The sequence below is a fragment of the Salmo salar genome, chromosome ssa24 (assembly GCF_905237065.1).
Source record: "Salmo salar chromosome ssa24, Ssal_v3.1, whole genome shotgun sequence".
Taxonomy (NCBI): Eukaryota; Metazoa; Chordata; class Actinopteri; order Salmoniformes; family Salmonidae; genus Salmo; species Salmo salar.
This window is the reverse complement of record NC_059465.1, coordinates 21,887,114-21,910,241: the sequence shown is the minus strand read 5'-3', so window position 1 is coordinate 21,910,241 and position 23,128 is coordinate 21,887,114. Positions and strand designations below refer to the sequence as shown.

The following is a 23,128-nucleotide window of genomic DNA, read 5'->3' as shown; positions in this document are numbered from 1 at the left end:
GACTGGCTACATTTGCTCCATAAATATTAACTGCTTTTCAAATAATATTATGACAATTCTTTCAAAAGTCTTTACCTACTAGTAAGGGTGGTGGGTAAGCCTACTGTAGATTATTTGGTGACATATGGCAATTTTAAACAACAGAATAAGCCTACACAATGCTAACATACTCAACCTAGGTAATTTACATATACACAAAACCAAACAAAAAACAGCAATACTTTTTCATCTTCATTGCTATTTTCCTGCAATGGAGATGTCTGTGCACATTGTTAATAAAATGTGTGGTGTAAAAGCAATGCATTTGTCTATACATCACCCACCAAGCAGGGAGAGGCAGGCCCTGTGTTGTAATGGGAGTGTGGTACTTCAATGAAATATTAAAGGATCCTAATGAAAAATAGGAAGATTGCCTTTCTCTGCACACTTTCAAATGTGTTTATTAATTTATGTTTTAAATTATACCAATTTCATTTGGTGAGTAGAGCCAGGCATACAAGAGCAGTTTACATTTGAACGTATACACATTGTCCCCTATTGAAATGTAACATGGGTCTTTGAACAACATACTAGCAGCAATAAATCAAAAAGAGTAGAACATTGCATTTCACATTTACATTTAACAGAATATCAACTCTACCTTGATAAAATAAATGATATCTTTCTTTAATTTAATAGGCACCATCTCAGATCTTGCCGATTTCTAATATAATTCAGGATTTCCATATTTAATGATGCATGATTTTCATTGTACATTTTCATTGGAAAATGTTGTCTTTAATGAACCTTAAAGAAAACTCTAGTAGGCATTTCTGTGACAAATATTATTTCTAAAGGTGTTTTGGTCATTTTGATTATTTTAACACAAAAGCCCAATGAATAATATTTGAACAATAAAGACAGGCTTAAATGTGTGTTATTTATTTATATTACATACCACATAGGGTTCCTACGGTATGTGCAGTACTCGTTCAGAGTTTTGTAACATTACTATTGAGCTATATAATATCAATACAACAGTAGCAAATTATCTATTTTCACGCTTGGGTCATACTGCCTGATGTACAGTGCAGGTGTGGCTACAGTAGCTAGCTTGTCAGGTGCTAGCCTAAATTAAATAATGCCATATGTTTTACATTTGTGGTATTTAATCCATCCATTACTGCTGAAACTGAGATTTCATAATAAATTGATTTCTTGGTGTACAAGAATGAGAGCTAGCTCTCATTCACCAAAGAGGGCTCCCTCTTTGGTTCTCAGTTGAAGCATTGATGACGGCGCGGAACTGTGTACAACAGTCCCGGCGCTCGTGATACGGTTTTGGAAACCTTTGGACTTTACTTTCATATAATCGAGAAAGAATTTTCATGAAACAAAAGGTAGAATTACTACCCCCCCCGGCCACAATTCCATGTTACCGCTTGTTTACGGAAGAGAGAGGCAACCACCTGTTCTAATTAGCAATCTAGCGTCTCCAAACACCTGTGTATAAGAGAAGAAGGACACGAGAAAACTGTTGTAAGTGAGAAATACTGTTGACTACAACTGTGTAAAAACCATGTACAGTAAGTGTAAATTTGCCATTTGTAAAATTATTTTGATGTGAAATTAAAGTAAAGGGCTATGTTTCTAGAACCGTGTCGCAATTGAGTATTTGGCTGTTTTGGCTGCCAGAGCCAGTTTACAGTGAGGGAAAAAAGTATTTGATCCCCAAGTGATTTTGTACGTTTGCCCACTGAAAAAGAAATGATCAGTCTATAATTTTAATGGTAGGTTTATTTGAACAGTGAGAGACAGAATAACAACAAAAAAATCCTGAAAAACGCATGTCAAAAATGTTAGAAATTGATTTGCATTTTAATGAGGGAAATAAGTATTTGACCCCTCTGCAAAACATGACTTAGTACTTGGTGGCAAAACCCTTGTTGGCAATCACAGAGGTCAGACGTTTCTTGTAGTTGGCCACCAGGTTTGCACACATCTCAGGAGGGATTTTGTCCCACTCCTCTTTGCAGATCTTCTCCAAGTCATTAAGGTTTCGAGGCTGACGTTTGGCAACTCGAACCTTCAGGCCACTCCAGGACCTTAATGTGCTTCTTCTTGAGCCACTCCTTTGTTGCCTTGGCCGTGTGTTTTGGGTCATTTTCATGCTGGAATACCCATCCACGACCCATTTTCAATGCCCTGGCTGAGGGAAGGAGGTTCTCACCCAAGACTTGACGGTACATGGCCCCGTCCATCGTCCCTTTGATGCGGTGAAGTTGTCCTGTCCCCTTAGCAGAAAAACACCCCCAAAGCATAATGTTTCCACCTCCATGTTTGACAGTGGGGATGGTGTTCTTGGGGTCATAGGCAGCATTCCTCCTCCCCCAAACACGGTGAGTTGAGTTGATGCCAAAGAGCTCCATTTTGGTCTCATCTGACCACAACACTTTCACCCAGTTGTCCTCTGAATCATTCAGATGTTCATTGGCAAACTTCAGACGGGAATGTATATGTGCTTTCTTGAGCAAGGGAACCTTGCGGGCACTGCAGGATTTCAGTCCTTCACGGCGTAGTGTTGTTTTCTTGGTGACTATGGTCCCAGCTGCCTTGAGATCATTGACAAGATCCTCCCGTGTAGTTCTGGGCTGATTCCTCACCGTTCTCATGATCATTGCAACTCCACGAGGTGAGATCTTGCATGGAGCCCCAGGCCGAGGGAGATCGACAGTTCTTTTGTGTTTCTTCCATTTGCGAATAATCGCACCAACTGTTGTCACCTTCTTACCAAGCTGCTTGGCGATGGTCTTGTAGCCCATTCCAGCCTTGTGTAGGTCTACAATCTTGTCCCTGACATCCTTGGAGAGCTCTTTGGTCTTGGCCATGGTGGAGAGTTTGGAATCTGATTGATTGATTGCTTCTGTGGACAGGTGTCTTTTATACAGGTAACAAACTGAGATTAGGAGCACTAAGAGTGTGCTCCTAATCTCAGCTCGTTACCTGTATAAAATACACCTGGGAGCCTGAAATCTTTCTGATTGAGAGGGGGTCAAATACTTATTTCCCTCATTAAAATGCAAATCAATTTCTAACATTTTTGACATCCGTTTTTCAGGATTTTTTTGTTGTTATTCTGTCTCTCACTGTTCAAATAAACCTACCATTAAAATTATAGACTGATAATTTCTTTGTCAGTGGGCAAACGTACAAAATCAGCAGGGGATCAAATACTTTTTTCCCTCACTGTACCTCTGAACATAACATGTAAATCCTTGGGCGTTAAAGGAGTAGCATACACTCCTTAACAGCACATCTTGGATTAGCTCTTAGCTAGTGTTACTAAAATGGAACACATTGCTTCCGGGGTTCATACTATAAACACAGCCCTTACATAGCTGCATGCTTCCCTTTTCAGTCACAGTGAATGCATGGTTCATTTTCAAGGAGTCTGCTATGAAAATAGGAATACATGAGTGTCAATTGCCATTTTATATTGGTAACCAAGGACCCATTGAGACAGCCTTTCTACCACAGACAGAAAGAATAACTGGAATTATAAGTGCCTGACATTTCAGTTAATTGCAGAAAGCATGCTGGCTAAGCAGTAACCTCAGAACCAGGTTCAATGAAGTTTTCACCTTCCAGCCACAGTTTCAAATGAGAGCAAAGGGCACTTAAACAGTCCTATGAAATAAGAGGTGTACTGTATGATATTGGGTAGCAGTCTTCTGAGACAAGTTCCTGTAGGAAAACCACATTGGGTCAATGGATTTTGTACACTCAATTCTGTCTCTGATCATCAATTTTCTGATTTTCTATTAGACAGGTGATTGTGTCTATTTATTCACTCTAATCTTCACACTAATCTTCATAATTGGCAGGCTCTACAATACCCAACTCATTGCATCTAAATGCATTTCCATGCAGACCTTCATGAAAAGCTTACTTCATTGTCCAATGGTTTACATAATAATAATCCAGGATTTGGGATAATCCCAGATCTCCAAACAGCCTAATTACTTGAGGTAATTAATTTAGTTGCATTTGTCAGAGGGCTCAGGCAACAATTAGCACTATTAATATGATCTTGTCACATGTCACCCTACCACATGTAACGGCTAGCTGTTCGGCGTATTTCTATCAAAGCAAATGCCTGAAATGGGCCCTGAAGTCTTTGACGCAGGCCTGGCCCTGTGGATAAACCATGCTTTCTTTCAGGGAAAGGCTGAATTCACTCAGAAATCCTACCATGGTCTAGTGTGATATTTCAGCATAGTAATTCTTCGTGAGATAATTTTTATAAAGATGAATTCCGTTAAAAATGATTGGTTGGTTGATATTTATTTAGTGCCACAATAGAATGAAATACCTAGATTGGTCATCCTTTATGGTCTAATGAGCCATATACAGACACGTAATTACTTTTCACTGTACTCGTTTATGTAATGCATTCTGGTCATGACAAAGTCAAAGAAACTGAAATGATCTACACTAAGAGTACAAAACATTAAGAAAACCAGATTTTTCCATGACATACACTTACCAGGTGAATCCAGGTGAACACTATGATCCCTTACTGATGTCACTTGTTAAATCCACCTCAATCAGTGTAGATGATGAGACAGAATAAAGAAGGATTTTTAAGCCTTGAGACAACTGACACTGGATTGTGTACAGTATGTGTGCCATTCAGAGGGTGGGGGTGAGGGGGGTGCAACAATATTAGGAAGGTGTTCCTAATGTTTGTTATACTCAGTGTACATGGGGAAGGACTGTAGTAGTAATGTATAAATGTACAAACGAATAATAATAAGAGGAATATCCGTCTTGAAAGCAAAAAGTTTATTCATGTTTGAAATTACACATAACTACCACAAGGAAGACTTTTCAGTCCAGGGTGTAGTCTGGTTAGAAAGAAACACTAAACATTTGTAATACATTAGAATCACTGCCACAAATCATTTGTCATGACTTTATCTGTTTCAGAAACACATACAATACAAAAAAGACAAAGAAAGTTTGAACCCTGTCAAACAGAGCTTGAAATGTACATTTCAGAATACTGAAACCTCTATGCATTACAGTTTTAATAATGTTTTTTTTGTGTGAATTAGTAACAAGATGAGAAACATTCAAAATGTTCTTCAGTATTTACAACAGTTTTACTGTTTGGTGTTAATTTATGACCAACATTCTCCCAACCCTCCCTCAAAATCCACCAACCAACAATTTTGCACCTCTACCTCTTATTTTTTCACTATTCTTAGTATTAATATTATTGTTAACATCTTCAATGTTCTTGTTTTTGTGTTTTTTACAGTTGCAACAAAGCAACTTTGTTTTCTTAAAAGATTAAAATATACATTAGATTACATGAAAAACAAAGAGTTAATTACAAGATATAATCAAAACAACTAAATAAAAATGTTAAATAAAAAGACAAAAACGATGGTCGTGATATTGTTTAGAGGTAGTAAGTGAGCACTCTAAGCTATAGAAATGTTGAAAATCTATTGGTTTCTATGATTTTGAATGAGGTAATAAAGCTGTGTATTGATTTCGTGGGATGTATAAATACTCTTAAGCTATATTATATACAACATATTTTGTGTGACTGGTATCTTGTCACATGCCAAAAGGAAGTGCTATAACTGGTTGGATTTACGGTTAGACACATGACTATTTCAACCCATAGCAAAAACAAAAACATATTTAAATATCACATGACTTTCATGCTTTTCTATGTTTGACAATCACTCCAGTCTTTTATGCTTTTTTGTTGATAACTGTCAAATATGTTGCAAGTTTGTAAAATACAGAGTTATCCCATTAGCATTGTCAATGAACTTCTACTGTCAATTACTTCTAACGCATTTCAAACTGGTGGTTGTAAAGCAAAACTAATATTGAAAGTAACTCTCCCAAGCTGCCATAGAGTTTACAATGGGAGCTTTATTTAGTTTTCTGTACAACATTACAGACAAACATCACTCCTGGCATTCAGTGATAGAACCGCTACGTTGTTAGTCAATATACGGAAAGAGACCAAGAAACAAGGTAATTGATTGATCAACAAACAAAAAAATTGATAGGAAATATATACAGTACCAGTCAAAAGTTTGGACACAACACAACTGATTGGCTCAAACGCATTAAGAAGGAAATAAATTCCACAAATCAAGGTACACCTGTTAATTGAAATGCATTCCATGAAGCTGGTTGAGAGAATGCCAAGAGTGGGTAAAGCTGTCATCAAGGCAAAGGGTGGCTACTCTGAAGAATCTCAAATTTAAAATATATATTTGTTTTTATGCTTTTTTGTTACTACATGATTCCATATGTGTTATTTCATAGTTTTCATGTCTTCACTATTATTCTACAATGTAGAAAATAGTCAAAATGAAGAAAAACCCTGGAATGAGTGGGTGTGTCCAAACATTTGACTTGTACTGTATATATATTGCATTTCAAAACCAAAACGTTTTAGAATACCTATGACAACACATAATGTCATACACTCAGCACTGGGAATAATTTCAGCTTGGGAAAGATCATTTCTTAAATCAATTGTCAATTGAAATGAATGTTGCACAATAAAGATCTGGGTTTTGTTTGATTTGTACAGTACGTGCTTACCCCTTCAAATGACAAACATAACTATAGCAATGGTGAATTATAATCATGAGACTGATGAAGTTTGAGTGATGACTTCACTGAACTACCAAGAAAACATCAGGTGTCCATATTGTAGAAAGTCATTGCGAGGGGAGTTGAGGACTCTGGTAGATGCAGCAGACAATTAGTTCTGAAAAAAAAGTTTTGTTTATCCTCTCTGGTTGGTCAGTCAGTGAAAGTTCAGGCTTTACAGCTTGGGGATCAGATGCATCGATAACAGAGATCAATTTGAGGTATCAGAGTGCACACTTCCAGGTCCTTCTGTTGGGGAGATTACAGCAGATGGAGTAGTTGTATCGTGCCATCCCCCATTAGCCTAGGAAGGAAGCAGAAGAGAAGGGATCACAATTAAACACTTAGTAATATAATATCTCACTACAAATGAAGAAGTCCATGTTAACAACCTAATGCTTTTGTAAGGAGCCTCTATTTGTAATCAAGACCAGTTATTATTCCCCAAAAGACATTTTCATGTGAGGGAGAATAAGATATCTCTGTACAATAAAATATATTTAGTAGAATACAGATAACCAAAACATAAGGTATAATAGTCATTCTCATTGTGTACACAGTATGTGTGTGTACGTATGCTCATTTACTAATTCATTAATAAAAATAGGCTGGGCGATATGGCTTAAAAATCATAGCTACATTTTTACACACTTGGGCGATTCACGATATATATGGGCAATTTTCTAAATAAGCTTTGTTGTACAATTAAAGGTCAATACACTGCATTTTAAACAGTCAGCAGTAAACTAATGAATTCTTGGCTTGTGAAATTATACCTACAATAGGCTAAATATAAGCCTTGCAAAACCAAAAGAGGCAGTAATAATTGTATTATTTCATCAAAATAGTTCAACCTGGGATTTGTTTTTGCAATAATCAGTGATCTGGCTTTCAAGTCTGTTTATGAAAATGCTCTTGTATTACTCGTGTTACATATTTTTTATTATTATTATTTTAAACATAGTTTGGAATTCCTCGTAAGCAAGCACTTCACGGTAAAGTCAACACCAGTTGTATTCGGTGCATGTGACAAATACAATTTCATTTGATTTTGATTTGACTAACTTCTTGCAGCAGGCATGATAGAAAATGAACACAGGTCTCATAAACAATCAGTCAAGCACAAGCCTACATTTCAGTGAGTAGCCAGATAATCTTAATATTTAAAGTTTAGCAAAATTGTATCTATTTGCTAGTTAACAAGGTTGAATTGTTATGAACACACCTTTCTGTCCATCTCCAACTGTTTGAACAGCATGCTAGCCTGTCCACTTTGTTCAGATGTTGAGGTCAAGTGGCCTACCTTATTTCTCAGAATGAGAACGAGTTGCCAATTCTTTATATAATTGTGTTTTATGTTTATTGCATATTTATAAAACACAAACTAGACAGCTAGTATAACTGCTGCTAGCGGGACAAACTGAGCATACATTTTCCACAATCATGTTAATTGATACTCCTGTTTTAGTAACGTCTGCTCTGCGCACAATTTGAGGAGTTGAGACACAAAAAGTGTATCGTTAGAAAGGTTAACTTCTCTATTACAGTAAAATGTCTCAGTGTGTTTCTGTGTCCATATGACTGATTCTGTTGGACCAAACCTCAAATGCAAATGGCGAGTTGAAACCGCTTGTCAGAGAGGAAGAAGTGCTCTCTCATCTTTGTTGTTGTGAGTGGCAGGGGGAGGGGCTTGGTATGTGTGTTTAAACAGAGAAGAAGAGGCGAAGCAAGAGGTTTCACTCTCACTCAAATCTGTCCAAAATAAGCCCAATGTGTTTCTATGTGTTTATTTTGGACCTAAGCTTGTCACCTGCCTTCCCGCCTTTGGCACAACAACTCCCATTGTTAGGGCGGAGACATGAGCATCTCGTCATTAGATATAGATCTCAGATGTAAATGGGAAGGTGCACACAGCACAGAGGAGCAAAAGACACAAGACCAAAAATACATCATGAGAACAAGCGGAAATAAACGTTCATAAAAATAAATGTTTTAAATTATTATTGCCATACAGGTATTTGGAATATTGCGCAAAAAGATACATTAGAATTCATTGACTTAATTTGATATCTCCCATCCATAGTCTCCTTTGATATAGTATAACTGCCAAGCAAATGGGCATTCTCTGCGTTATATTAGCATTAGCAATGAGACTCCTTGAAACAAATTGGCCTCATGTCTCAGCCAATGGGAGCGAACTCTGAAATCAATGTCCCATCAGATTTCAGCAGCTTGTTGCTACATATTCTTCTGTCAGTCAGGAAGAGGGAAGGCTGGGGCTGGGTGAGGTGGAAGTGAGTGGAAGTGACAGGGCAGGCCCTTTCCAAGAGATCCAGTCTGAGCCAGCCTTACTTGGCTTGGCTCGCGGCAGGGACTAGCCTTTGTCTGGATCACCTCTGTCACATCAACAAAACAAAAGGTTAGCATATGCTCATTTACCTATGATGCACTTCATTATCAAAACAATTTGTCTGCATTACCGTAAACTGGGAGCTCTAGTACTCATGTGGCTTATTGGTGGAATTAGTATTTTGATGATTTAGATCGCCTGGAATAGGTCAATACATAGCTATATCTGGTCTGCTTTGTCACAATGTCGGTACTGCATTGAAATAAGAGTGTTGCTGGATGAGAAGGCCTCTCCATCTCTTGAAATTAATTATCTAAAGCATGTTTTTTTGTTGCCTGGATATTTCTCTTTTCGCAGGTGCCCTTATTGGATGTGTTGACTTGTCATTTATGTTGGATTTCAGAGCATATTCTCATGTGGTGATTAAGTGAGCTCTGGCTTAAACAGTGAAGGAAAGTGAGAAACCTTGTGGGAGAGTGTGAAACACTTCAGTTGAGCCTGCTAGAGGTTGACACTTCTTCTAAAGGCCTGCAGGCTAAAGGGTGCTCAACAAAACCAAAATGACAGCAAGCTCTGTCTGAGAACATAATGACGGCCTGTGTTATAGTTTAGCAAGAGAGTGCTTGCTTACATTGTAAACACCACAAGAAAACGGTGTGCTCATTTAATGTTCTTCCAAATACAGTTGAAGTCGGAAGTTTACATACACCTTAGCCAAATACATTTAAACTCTGTTTTTCACAATTCCTGACATTTAATCATAAAATGCCCTGTCCTAGGTCAGTTAGGATCACCACTTCATTTTAAGAATATGAAATGTCAGAAAAATAGCAGAGAGAATGATTCATTTCAGCTTTTATTTCTTTCATCACATTCCCAGTGGGTCAAAAGTTTACATACACTCAATTAGTATTTGGTAGCATTGCCTTGAAATTGTTTAACTTGGGTCAAACGTTTCGGGTAGCCTTCCATAAGCTTCCCACAATAAGTTGGGTGAATTTTGGCCCATTCCTCCTGACAGGGCTGGTGTAACTGAGTCAGGTTTGTAGGCCTCCTTGCTCGCACAAGCTTTTTCAGTTCTGCCCACAAATTTTCTATGGGATTGAAGTCAGGGCTTTGTGATGGCCAATCCAATACCTTGACTTTGTTGTCCTTAAGCCATTTTGCCACAACTTTGGAAGTATGCTTGGGGTCATTGTCCATTTGGAAGACCCATTTGCAACCAAGCTTTAACTTCCTGACTGATGTCTTGAGATGTTGCTTCAATATATCCACATAATTTTCCTGCCTCATGATGCCATCTATTTTGTGAAGTGCACCAGTCCCTCCTGCAGCAAAGCACCCCCACAACATGATGCTGCCACCCCCGTGCTTCACGGTTGGGATGGTGTTCTTCGGCTTGCAAGCCTCCCCCTTTTTCCTCCAAACATAATGATGGTCATTATGGCCAAACAGTTCTATTTTTGTTTCATCAGACCAGAGGACATTTCTCCAAAAAGTATGATCTTTGTCCCCATGTGCAGTTGCAAACCATAGTCTGTTTTTTTTATGGCGGTTTTGAAGCAGTGGCTCCTTCCTTGCTGTCGATATAGGACTCGTTTTACTGTGGCTATAGATACTTTTGTACCTGTTTCCTCCAGCATCTTCACAGGGTCCTTTGCTGTTGTTCTGGGATTGATTTGCACTTTTCACACCAAAGTATGTTCAACTCTAGGAGACAGAACGCGTCTCCTTCCTGAGCGGTATGACGGCTGCGTGGTCCCATGGTGTTTATACTTGCGTACTATTGTTTGTACAGATGAACGTGGTACCATCAGGCGTTTGGAAATTGCTCCCAAGGATGAACCAGACTTGTGGAGGTCTACAATTTTTTTTCTGAGGTATTGACTGATTTCTTTTGATTTTCCCATGATGTCAAGCAAAGAGGCACTGAGTTTGAAGGTAGGCCTTGAAATACATCCACAGGTACACCTCCAATTGACTCTAATTATGTCAATTAGCCTATAAGAAGCTTCTAAAGCCATGACATAATTTTCTGGAATTTTCCAAGCTCTTTAAAGGCACAGTCAACTTAGTGTATGTAAACTTCTGACCCACTGGAATTGTGATACAGTGAATTATAAGTGAAATAATCTGTCTGTAAACAATTATTGGAAAAATTAAAAGTAGATGTCCTAACCAACTTGCCAAAACTATAGTTTGTTAACAAGATATTTGTGGAGTGGTTGAAAAACAAATTTTAATGACTCCAACGTAAGTGTATCTAAACTTCTGACTTCAACTGCATGTATCCAACTTTTATACAATGAATTGGGACTGGAGTGATTTTCAAGTTTGAAGAAAACAATTATAATCGAAACGATTGACCAAGGTTCATAATGTCGAAAGTATTCGGATTATCTCTTTGTATTACTGAAAATGTCTAACTTTTATATGATTATTTTAGACTGTACATATAAGCTCATGATATTCAAATGCCTCTCAATAACAATAGCTGTCATGATGGGAAGCTGAAGATAACTGAGCCTTCACTGTCCCAACCATGGCAACATAAAGACAACAAATGGTAATATTTTCTCTCTGATATTGCTAAGGGAAATATGTCAGTAGCCATTTCTCATCCTCCCTCTGCTTCTCTTTTCTTGCTCTCTCTCATCAAATAAATTAATCTTTACTCTGATGGCTTCAGATTATGCACTGTATTACAAAAAAGCACCATATCAGGCCTCATCAAGGAAGATGGAATTCACGTCTGTAAAAGGCTGCAGGCGATCTCACTTTCATATTTTATCATGATGATAAGGATATGGCAATGTCTCTGAAGCATTTAAAAAAAGCTAAATCAAACATAGATACACAACTAAAAGCCTACTCATTTCATTTTGGTTTCAGTCACATAAGATATTATAAGATGTTTATAAAAGCAAAAACAGGGGGATTTTATTACACCTGCACTATGATCTATGTGTGCTTTATTAAACTATGCTTTTATCCTCCTGCAATGAAAATGTGTCAACATACCTACAATCTCTAATCTCCTATGTCACATGTTCGCTTCATCCTTTAAGAAGCTCAATCATTTGCTATGGCAGTGCGGAATGGAGTTTCTCACTTCCCTGGCTCACTGAGCTCAGATTAGCCATCTATTCTTACTATGTTCCTGACAGCCTAGATTTCCATAAAACCTTTTCTAGTAACATTCAAAACTTTGTTCTGAGAAAAGGAAATGTATAACGGGTCAAGAAAGAAAATAAATGAGTGCAATTAATTTGCCTAAGCTTTCACTTTTATCACACAGTGGGAAGCAAGGCAAGGTGAACTGTATCCGAGCTTACTACTAACATACTGTGACTAATGTTTACAGTAGAATGGATCCAGTTTGGACAAGGTCTGTTCAAGGTATAACCACTGTCTCCAGAATGGTACCTAGAGGAAGAGGAAGCAGAGACACTTACATTCAAGCCGTGTGGACTGTACATAGTGTTCCCCCCTAGAGCTTCACTGTATCCTGCCGTCTGACTGATAACATGGCGCAGGGTATCCACCTGATGGGAGAGAGAGGGTGGGCATGGCTGTCAACTCACTATGGCATGGGGTTTTACATTAACACACATGCTCAATGCCATGTTTCAAAACATACAAAACTTACTCCATGTGGGAAGGGACTATGAGACACAGACAACACGTAAACCAGACTATTCTCTCCATGATGTTATGATTGGTGTGTGCACTTTATGAAACCATGGCAGCTGGAAGATGGGTTGGGGGTGCTGTTGTTGGGAGGGGGGGTACCCTCAGCACCCCTACTTCCTGCGACTATGTCCAAAACCATTAATCTCTAGTTCTAATGGGGGCATCTGACATGTTTATGGATATGTTTCTCTTTGCCAGAAGATACTGACCCTACCGTTACACTTGTTTACACTGAGCTGCATTGGGGTCGGAACACAATCATGGTTACATTAAGACACCATGGAGCCGGCGCAAGATACTGGTCGGAAAACGTACCTCAATGCAGGGATGGGATATTCCACTGTACTAAAAATGTTACCTTTAGCCACACTGCTCCATATAGAAGATTGGAATACAACCAGTTTTCCCGGAAACCTGCCCATTTTGTTCTCATGCTAGCTAGCATTAGCCACATTTTGGAATAGCAGTGTCAGCCAATCCGCTCCTTTGTTGTTCAACGTCACATGCCATTCAATAATGGCTGATGTGGCTAATGCTAGCTAGCATGAGAACAAAAAGGGCAGGTTTCCGGGAAAACTGGTTGTATTCCAATCTTCTATATGGAGCAGTGTGGATAAAGGTAACATTTTTAGTACAGTGGAATATCCCATCCCTGCATTGAGGTACATTTTCCAACCCATATCTCACGACGGCTCCATGGTGTCTTAATGTAACCATGATTGTGTTTCGACCCCAGTGCAGTTCAGTGTAAACAAGTGTAACGGTAGGGTCAGTATCTTCTGGCAATGTTTCCCTATGTCTGTCTCTAAACCTGAAGAAATAACATAATGGATGACAACAACAACAACAAAATGCAACACAACCAAAATGAGACAAAGACAGGAAAGAATACAAGACAGGACTGTAGGAGGAATACAATACCATAAAACCCAACACCAACCCAAGAGCTCAAGTCAAAGCCAAATGCATTCACAAAATGGGAATCTTCAATCGAGTCAGTTACAGAGATTAAATAAATACATTTTCTGGAGTCTTTTAGAAATAATTGTTGATAGCAATGGGGTGGGATATTTTTAAGGTAGGCCAGAATATTCCATCCAAAGCAAATTACAGTCAGTAAACACTGTCAATGTTCTCAAAATAGACAATGGAGCCCACATTGTCACTTTTACAGTAGAGACTGTGACACTGTGGGAATCTGAGCTGGCCCAATGTGGGAAGCATGTCTTAGTTACTGTACTTCAAGACTGCACTGTGGATGGCTCAGCACACAGGCAAAACTGGGACGGCTCTGTGCATTTGCACATAAGACCTGTCCCTGTTTGTGGCTCCTACCTGTGACTGCACATTGGCTCCGACTTGTGCCCCTTGGTAAGAATCCCCATTCAGAGACTGCATGCTCAAGAACATGTCCCCAGAGTTTGGGAGGTTAAAAGAACCTGAAGAACCTGGAAAGGGAAGATGTAAGTAGCTGAATAACTATATAGAGGGCTACGAGGAAAGAGTACATACTAACTAAACACAAGCACACAAGCACACAGAGAGACACAAACACAAACACACTCTACTGTACATACACAACACTCAATACTACACTCGGTTACTAGATTCCCAAAAAGCAAGCAACTACAAAAGGAAGGGAAGCAAGGAAACACATGATAAAGGAGAGGATAGTGATCATGTCATAATTCTGAGGAGGGTATTCAGATTGTCCACAAAAAAGGAGGCAAAACTAATTCAATAAAAATCACATGAAACAAACAGTGATCCAACATGTGGCTGATCGCTTTAAGCTCCCAATTTGTTCCACATCCCTAACTTCCTATCTACTGTTAGTGGGGAAATATCATATACCAATGACAAGGACAATAAGAAGCTTATGAAAAGAGCAGTACCAGTAAACATGTTGGTTAAAAGAGTGTTTTTGCTCTCTGCAGAGTCCAGCTGAAATTCTTCATCTTTCATCTGGAATCCTGGGTGCAAGAAAAAGGGGACCACTTCAAATAGCTATCGCTTACCAGATCACAACCCTTTGTGAGGTCAGCCAAGTCCAAAATCACAGTCATTCTCCTGGACTATACATTCTGTTGGATGTCTTTGTTCTGTCATTTGTGAGTCCCATTATTCATTAACAATTGTGTGCATTGCTGTTGTTATTTCACATTGGTGTAACCTATACAGTCTACTCTAACTGCTCCCAGCTATTATTTTAAATCTCTCTTAGAATAAAATGCACTACCATACAGTGGAGCTACAGTTTGACAAATTAGAGGGGGGGCTGAGGAAAAGTCAAGGGAAAACAAAACCTCAGTGACATCATTTTGAATTGTCTTTTTGTCAGATATACATCTGTTCTCGGTTCACAAACCAAGAATGCACTCTTTATGCATGAGTTTGCCTGTCTTATTTGGCATCAACTGTATCAGACAGGAGACTCTGTGATCCCAAGGCTGGGAGCAGTGCCTGTCACTCCTGCCTGTGTGAATGGTGCGTGAGTGGGGGTTAAGCATGGGGGGCTGGGGACTGAGGGCTGGGGGTGGATGGCAGAGTTAGGGCCTGCACAGGGGTGCCTACCGGAGTTGGGTGTGGTAGGGGAGTTGGTCTGGCTGTTCTGCACTGCGGCGGCCACTGCATGCGCTGCTGTTACTGCAGTCTTAGCAGCGTACAGGTTAGCTTCTTCCTGGAACTTGCCTATGTTCTTCTTGTACCGGATTCTCTTGTTGCCGAACCAGTTGGATACCTGGGGGAGAGAGCAGAGGGAGAGCAGAGGTGTCAGACGTCAAGCAGCCAAGGCACTGTGCACTGAGCAGTGTGATTGTTTCAAGATGTCACGTTTGGGTCCATCAAGTACTCAATTCCCAGCCCCTGCAATAATGTCCACTGGGTATGCAGGCTAATTAAGCAATAATCAGGAATCACTTGTGCGTTATCATAGAAAGGAGCATGACATGCTCTCTGTTTGTCTCTTGACAAAACCAACACACAAGGGGCTGCTTCCCTCCCAAAACACACACTGAACATTTCTCAGATTGTAAATAAGTTCAGACATTTTATGTGTAGACTTATTTGCAACTGCACTGGTGGTAGAACTTGCTTAACAGATACACAGATGAATATTAATGAAGATGATTTCTTAGTCCACCAGTGCAGAGCATCAAACCCATGTCTGGCCACTGCACATTCAGTCAGCCAGGCTGCATAATACAGGACGCAGGCATTGTGGTGCTATGGTGAGGTCAACGAGTAACAACACAACACAACGATCATGAGGAACTTTTGTGTCCATATGAAACACAATCTCAGGGCAAAATGTTTGCTGTGTCTCTATTAATTGAAACTCTATCATCACAGTTTAGCTATCACTTTAACAATAATAAATGCCAACATTAAAAACTGTAAAAAGTGTAGCTTCTATAATTAAAAAGTGCAGTTTCTATATTTCTATTTCTAAATGCTTATATTTGTATTATATCATATCTAATTCTAATCTAATACTACAGTATTACAGCACAGTGACAGAAATAAATCCTTCCAACCTCATGGTAGAAATAAAGAAAGAAAAAAAGGAAAATAAATAAATAAATAAATGTCCCAGGTTGTGAGGGCTGGCTCTGCAATAAGAGTGGAATAATAAAGAGATTAGGGTTGTGTTTTAATAGGCCTATAAATTAGAGTGGCCTGTCGCCGTGCTATGGCTCCCCTCAGCTCCTGCAGCCTGCTGCCGGACCAGCCAAAGAGCAGCTGCCCCTAATGAAGCTTTATTTAATTTCCACCCCTGCGCTTACATTTTAATATCTCCAGCAACCCGCCAATGCTGCAGCATGCGCAAACCAACTGGATTTGCATGACATCAGATCGTTTCTGTCCTGCGTGTCTCTGTGCTTCTAAATCTTTAATATCTAGGCAATTAAAATGAATGACCATTCAGGCGATGCCACTGTTGGCAGGGTTTCCTTGACATCAATTGTTTAATGTGTTTACCTAGAGGTTAAACTAACAAGCAAGGTTTAATTGGAAGCAATGAAAGCCCTAGCCATCATCCTTTTTACTTAACCTGCTTACAGTGGATGTTAAGGGCAGTGAGGATGCAGGCAGTCTCAACCTTTGAGCCAGATCACCAACACCACTGCAGAGCATAAAAACCTCTCTCTGAGTGGTATCATTATTGGGATATTACTGTATATATATATATTTACAGTAACATCCCAATAATGATACCACTCAGAGAGAGGTTTTTATGCACTTTTATGCATTTATATTTAGGTTTTTATGTATGTGTATGTGTGTTATATATATATATATATATATATATATATTACTGTATATATTTAACAGGAAATACAAATACATTACCATGCTTTGAGAAATCACTTTAAGACAAATACAATGGCATTGTTATATTTCACAAAATGCAGAACTATAATGCATTTAATATCAGTAATGATTCTGAGGTACAGTACTTGGGCTAACATTTAAGAGAGCTAAAACAAAGCATAGGTAAAAAGAAGCCTCCAGACAGCTCTCTAAAGCCTCTGGCCTGTTTCATCTAATAGTAATGGCTGAGCTGAGCTGCCTGTCTGTCTGTCTATGTGTGTGTGTGTGCTGCTGGGTAATGGCTGTAGCTACCTTTAATCGATTCTTTATGAAATCACATGGAGGACCGAGACCGTACCTGTCTGCTTCAATGGCATCTATGGGCCTCACAGCGCATCATAAAGAAGTCACTTATCAGCAGCGCTGTTTTAACACAAGGGCCACAACATAATGAAAACTACCTAGCCACACCACAGCCAGACACTTTTATGAATGCCATCTACATGGCATTATAGTGCATAATAAACACAACGATAATGACAATGAGCTTGGATTAGCAATATATGAGAGGCCTTTGAAAAATGGTTATAATGTTAATCACCATGGTGACTATCACTGGTTTTGGTTTTGCTATAGTTCTAGTGGGGCTATAGTTCTAGTGAGGCTATAGTTCTAGTGGGGCTATAGTTCTAGTGGGGCTATAGTTCTAGTGAGGCTGTAGTTCTACTGGGGCTGTAGTTCTACTGGGGTTATAGTTCTACTGGGGCTATAGTTCTAGTGGGGCTATAGTTCTAGTGGGGCTATAGTTCTAGTGGGGCTATAGTTCTAGTGGGGCTGTAGTTCTACTGGGGTTATAGTTCTAGTGGGGCTATAGTTCTAGTGGGGCTGTAGTTCTAGTGGGGCTATAGTTCTACTGGGGTTATAGTTCTACTGGGGTTATAGTTCTAGTGAGGCTATAGTTCTAGTGAGGCTATAGTTCTAGTGGGGTTATAGTTCTACTGGGGCTATAGTTCTAGTGAGGCTATAGTTCTAGTGGGGCTATAGTTCTAGTGGGGCTATAGTTCTAGTGAGGCTATAGTTCTAGTGGGGCTATAGTTCTAGTGGGGCTATAGTTCTAGTGAGGCTATAGTTCTACTGGGGCTGTAGTTCTACTGGGGTTATAGTTCTACTGGGGCTATAGTTCTAGTGGGGCTATAGTTCTAGTGGGGCTATAGTTCTAGTGGGGCTATAGTTCTAGTGGGGCTGTAGTTCTAGTGGGGCTATAGTTCTACTGGGGTTATAGTTCTACTGGGGTTATAGTTCTAGTGAGGCTATAGTTCTAGTGAGGCTATAGTTCTAGTGGGGTTATAGTTCTACTGGGGCTATAGTTCTAGTGAGGCTATAGTTCTAGTGGGGCTATAGTTCTAGTGGGGTTATAGTTCTAGTGGGGTTATAGTTCTAGTGGGGCTATAGTTCTACTGGGGCTATAGTTCTACTGGGGCTGTAGTTCTACTGGGGTTATAGTTCTACTGGGGTTATAGTTCTAGTGGGGCTATAGTTCTAGTGAGGCTATAGTTCTAGTGGGGCTGTAGTTCTAGTGGGGCTATAGTTCTAGTGGGGTTATAGTTCTACTGGGGCTATAGTTCTAGTGAGGCTATAGTTCTAGTGAGGCTATAGTTCTACTGGGGCTATAGTTCTAGTGAGGCTATAGTTCTAGTGAGGCTATAGTTCTAGTGGGGCTATAGTTCTAGTGGGGTTATAGTTCTACTGGGGTTATAGTTCTACTGGGGCTATAGTTCTAGTGGGGCTATAGTTCTAGTGGGGCTATAGTTCTACTGGGGCTGTAGTTCTACTGGGGTTATAGTTCTACTGGGGTTATAGTTCTACTGGGGTTATAGTTCTAGTGGGGCTATAGTTCTAGTGGGGCTGTAGTTCTAGTGAGGCTATAGTTCTAGTGGGGCTATAGTTCTAGTGGGGCTGTAGTTCTAGTGGGGCTATAGTTCTAATGGGGCTATAGTTCTAGTGGGGCTATAGTTCTAGTGGGGCTGTAGTTCTACTGGGGCTATAGTTCTAGTGGGGCTATAGTTCTAGTGGGGCTATAGTTCTACTGGGGCTGTAGTTCTACTGGGGTTATAGTTCTACTGGGGTTATAGTTCTACTGGGGTTATAGTTCTACTGGGGTTGTAGGTCTACTGGGGCTGTAGTTCTACTGGGGTTATAGTTCTACTGGGGCTGTAGTTCTACTGGGGCTGTAGTTCTACTGGGGTTATAGTTCTACTGGGGTTATAGTTCTACTGGGGTTATAGTTCTAGTGGGGTTATAGTTCTACTGGGGCTATAGATCTACTGGGGTTGTAGTTATACTGGGGCTGTAGTTTCTAGTGGGGCTATAGTTCTACTGGGGTTATAGTTCTAGTGAGGCTGTAGTTCTACTGGGGTTATAGTTCTAGTGGGGCTGTAGTTCTACTGGGGTTATAGTTCTAGTGAGGCTGTAGTTCTACTGGGGTTATAGTTCTACTGGGGCTGTAGATCTACTGGGGTTATAGTTCTACTGGGGTTATAGTTCTACTGGGGTTATGGTTCTAGTGGGGCTGTAGTTCTACTGGGGTTATAGTTCTAGTGGGGCTGTAGTTCTACTGGGGTTATAGTTCTAGTGGGGCTGTAGTTCTACTGGGGTTATAGTTCTACTGGGGCTACAGTTATACTGGGGTTATAGTTCTACTGGGGTTATAGTTCTACTGGAAACAGTAGTTCTCAAATATATTTGCTTCTGATTATTGATAGAAATAATGAACTCTCCAGTATTCAACATTGTGTTACATGAATGCTTGAAATAGAAAAGTATTACAATCAATTCAAAAACAGAATTGCTTTCGACAGATCATACGATGGGGAAATTCTATTGAATATATCAGTTTGTGAAGACCTGGTCAGTGTTATTCTACATTGCTCAAAAAAATAAAGGGAACACTAAAATAACACATCCTAGATCTGAATGAATGAAATATTCTTATTAAATACTTTTTTCTTTACATAGTTGAATGTGCTGACAACAAAATCACACAAAAATAATCAATGGAAATCCATTGTCACACTCAAAATTAAAGTGGAAAACCACACTACAGGCTGATCCAACTTTGATGTAATGTCCTTAAAACAAGTCAAAATGAGGCTCAGTAGTGTGTGTGGCCTCCGCGTGCCTGTATGACCTCCCTACAACGCCTGGGCATGCTCCTGATAAGGTGGCGGATGGTCTCCTGAGGGATCTCCTCCCAGACCTGGACTAAAGCATCTGCCAACTCCTGGACAGTCTGTGGTGCAACGTGGCGTTGGTGGATGGAGTGAGACATGATGTCCCAGATGTGCTCAATTGGATTCAGGTCTGGGGAACGGGCGGGCCAGTCCATAGCATCAATGCCTTCCTCTTGCAGGAACTGCTGACACACTCCAGCCACATGAGGTCTAGCATTGTCTTGCATTAGGAGGAACACAGGGCCAACCGCACCAGCATATGGTGTCACAAGGGGTCTGAGGATCTCATCTCGGTACTTAATGGCAGTCAGGCTTCCTCTGGCGAGCACATGGAGGGCTGTGCGGCCCCCCAAAGAAATGCCACCCCACACCATGACTGACCCACCGCCAAACCGGTCATGCTGGAGGATGTTGCAGGCTGCAGAACGTTCTCCACGGCATCTCCAGACTCTGTCACGTCTGCCACATGTGCTCAGTGTGAACCTGCTTTCATCTGTGAAGAGCACAGGGCGCCAGTGGCGAATTTGCCAATCTTGGTGTTCTCTGGCAAATGCCAAACGTCCTGCACAGTGTTGGGCTGTAAGCACAACCCCCACCTGTGGACGTCGGCCCCTCATACCACCCTCATGGAGTCTGTTTCTGACCGTTTGAGCAGACACATGCACATTTGTGGCCTGCTGGAGGTCATTTTGCAGGGCTCTGGCAGTGCTCCCCCTGCTCCTCCTTGCACAAAGGCGGAGGTAGCGGTCCTGCTGCTGGGTTGTTGCCCTCCTACGGCCTCCTCCACGTCTCCTGATGTACTGGCCTGTCTCCTGATAGCGCCTCCATGCTCTGGACACTACGCTGACAGACGCAGCAAACCTTCTTGCCACAGCTCGCATTGATGTGCCATCCTGGATGAGCTGCACTACCTGAGCCACTTGTGTGGGTTGTAGACTCCGTCTCATGCTACCACTAGAGTGAAAGCACCGCCAGCATTCAAAAGTGACCAAAACATCAGCCAGGAAGCATAGGAACTGAGAAGTGGTCTGTGGTCACCACCTGCAGAACCACTCCTTTATTTGGGGTGTCTTGCTAATTGCCTATGATTTCCACCTGTTGTCTATTCCATTTGCACAACAGCATGTGAAATTTATTGTCAATCAGTGTTGCTTCCTAAGTGGACAGTTTGATTTCACAGAAGTGTGATTGACTTGGAGTTACATTGTGTTGTTTAAGTGTTCCCTTTATTTTTTTGAGCAGTATATTATTCAGGACAAGTTGTTATGACTGTGTTTAACCACTGGTGTTGTTAGATTACACAGCCTCAGCAGTGTTAGCATCCTCTACCCTGGGTATTAAGGGGCCACTTCCCCTGGTCACACACATTTTTCTCCTGCCCACTCAACTCTGGCTTTGGTGATTCACAGTTGAGCTAAACATTGTGTAAATGCAGGCACCGTAAGGTAGGGACCACAACCCAATCCACAGAACTAATTCCCTTTTATCTTGTGGCAGACTGTGCATTCAATTGACTTCCCTGTGTAGTGGGAGCCAAGTTGAAAGACTGAATTACCTGACCTCAGCAGCTGCATCAAAAGGAGCGATTGTATAATGGTCATGCAGACTCCTTGCAAGAACACGACACCGAGTTTGTTCTCAGTGACCCACTAGAGAGGGCATGTAAGAGTAGTTAATAATTCACTAACATTTCTACCCCACTCCGGGTCAATACACTGCTCTTGTCATTGAAAGGGAATAGATGATCTTTCCAAGATCTCAATACCACTGGATTTATAAGGTCTTCTTCGGGAGACTCTTTAACGAAACCTCAAACATGGGTCTTAATTATACAGACAAAGGGGTTTCAGTGGCCATCCTGCTGCTAATATTATCAATAATAGAACAGAGAACATGAATACTTAACACCTTAACCCAAGGCATCCCTCGCCTAAATATATAATGACCTGAAATATTGATATGTGTGAAGACTGTGAGCTCTGAAATGGGTAAACACAGATTGTGGTGCTGAATCGGCCCTGTTTTCTGAGCTCTCTCTCTTTTGTCCGTTTAGAGGGCTGCTTGTCCCTGTCTGTGCTCTGGGAGCAGAGTGCCCCCTCACAGCAGCACTGTCTGGAGATTATATCAATTATGGCCCCTGGCACATCCATAAACACGGACAGAAACCACTGCCGTCCAATCCCACACCTTTATTGTCACACATGCATACTGACAGAGTGAAATAATACAGTAAGACTGTATCCTGAATGTAGAGGGCCATCGCTTCATGAAGTGAGGTAATATCTTGAACAACAGAATTACAGATGTAGGATCTTAACTTTAACACTCTTTTGGTGCTGAGGATTTTCCTGCACAGCAGGAAATGCAAACTTGTAGTGTATTCAAGGTTTAAAAATGCTTCTAAAGTTTGTAATATCCACTTTAAAATGTCAGACTCGATTTTCCCTAAGGAAAGATTTATCAACCACTACAAAAAATGTCCATGAATTATAATACAAATAATAATTCACATTTCTTGATGATGCAGGATTATTTTCCTGCTGTAGCAAACTGGCTCAAATTATACTGAACAAAAATACAAACGGAACACGTACTATCAAGATGCATCTGTATAATGATCATGCTGTTTAATCAGCTTCTTGATATGCCACACCTGTCAGGTGGATGGATTATCTTGACAAAGTAGAAATGCTCACTAACAGGGATGTAAACACATTTGAGCACAACATTTTTGAGCAATAACCTTTTTGTGAGTATGGAACATTTCTGGGATCTATTATTTCAGCTCATGAAACATGGGACCAACACTTTACATGTTGCATTTATAGTTTTGTTCAGTATATGCTCATGCAATGAAACACACACTCAGTTC

General features: G+C 40.4%; 1 protein-coding gene across 11 annotated transcripts in view; it reads right to left on the bottom strand.

Annotated features, from left to right (window-relative positions):
* Nucleotides 1-4,803: 4,803 nt before the first annotated feature.
* The window catches only part of pbx3b (pre-B-cell leukemia homeobox 3b), a 90,356-nt gene continuing 72,031 nt past the window's right edge, over nt 4,804-23,128 (bottom strand). For 4 of the 11 annotated variants that reach the window (XM_014171867.2, XM_014171865.2, XM_014171868.2 and 1 more), the window contains 5 exons: nt 15,287-15,452; nt 14,608-14,685; nt 14,048-14,160; nt 12,475-12,564; nt 4,804-6,973 (listed from right to left, as the gene is read on the bottom strand). In XM_014171867.2, coding sequence (XP_014027342.1) covers nt 6,881-6,973; nt 12,475-12,564; nt 14,048-14,160; nt 14,608-14,685; nt 15,287-15,452 — 540 coding nt within the window. In that variant the 3' untranslated portion in view covers nt 4,804-6,880. The remainder of the gene's footprint in view (nt 6,974-12,474; nt 12,565-14,047; nt 14,161-14,607; nt 14,686-15,286; nt 15,453-23,128) is intronic. The other 7 variants (XM_014171872.2, XM_014171870.2, XM_014171873.2 and 4 more) reach the window with 2 other exon arrangements.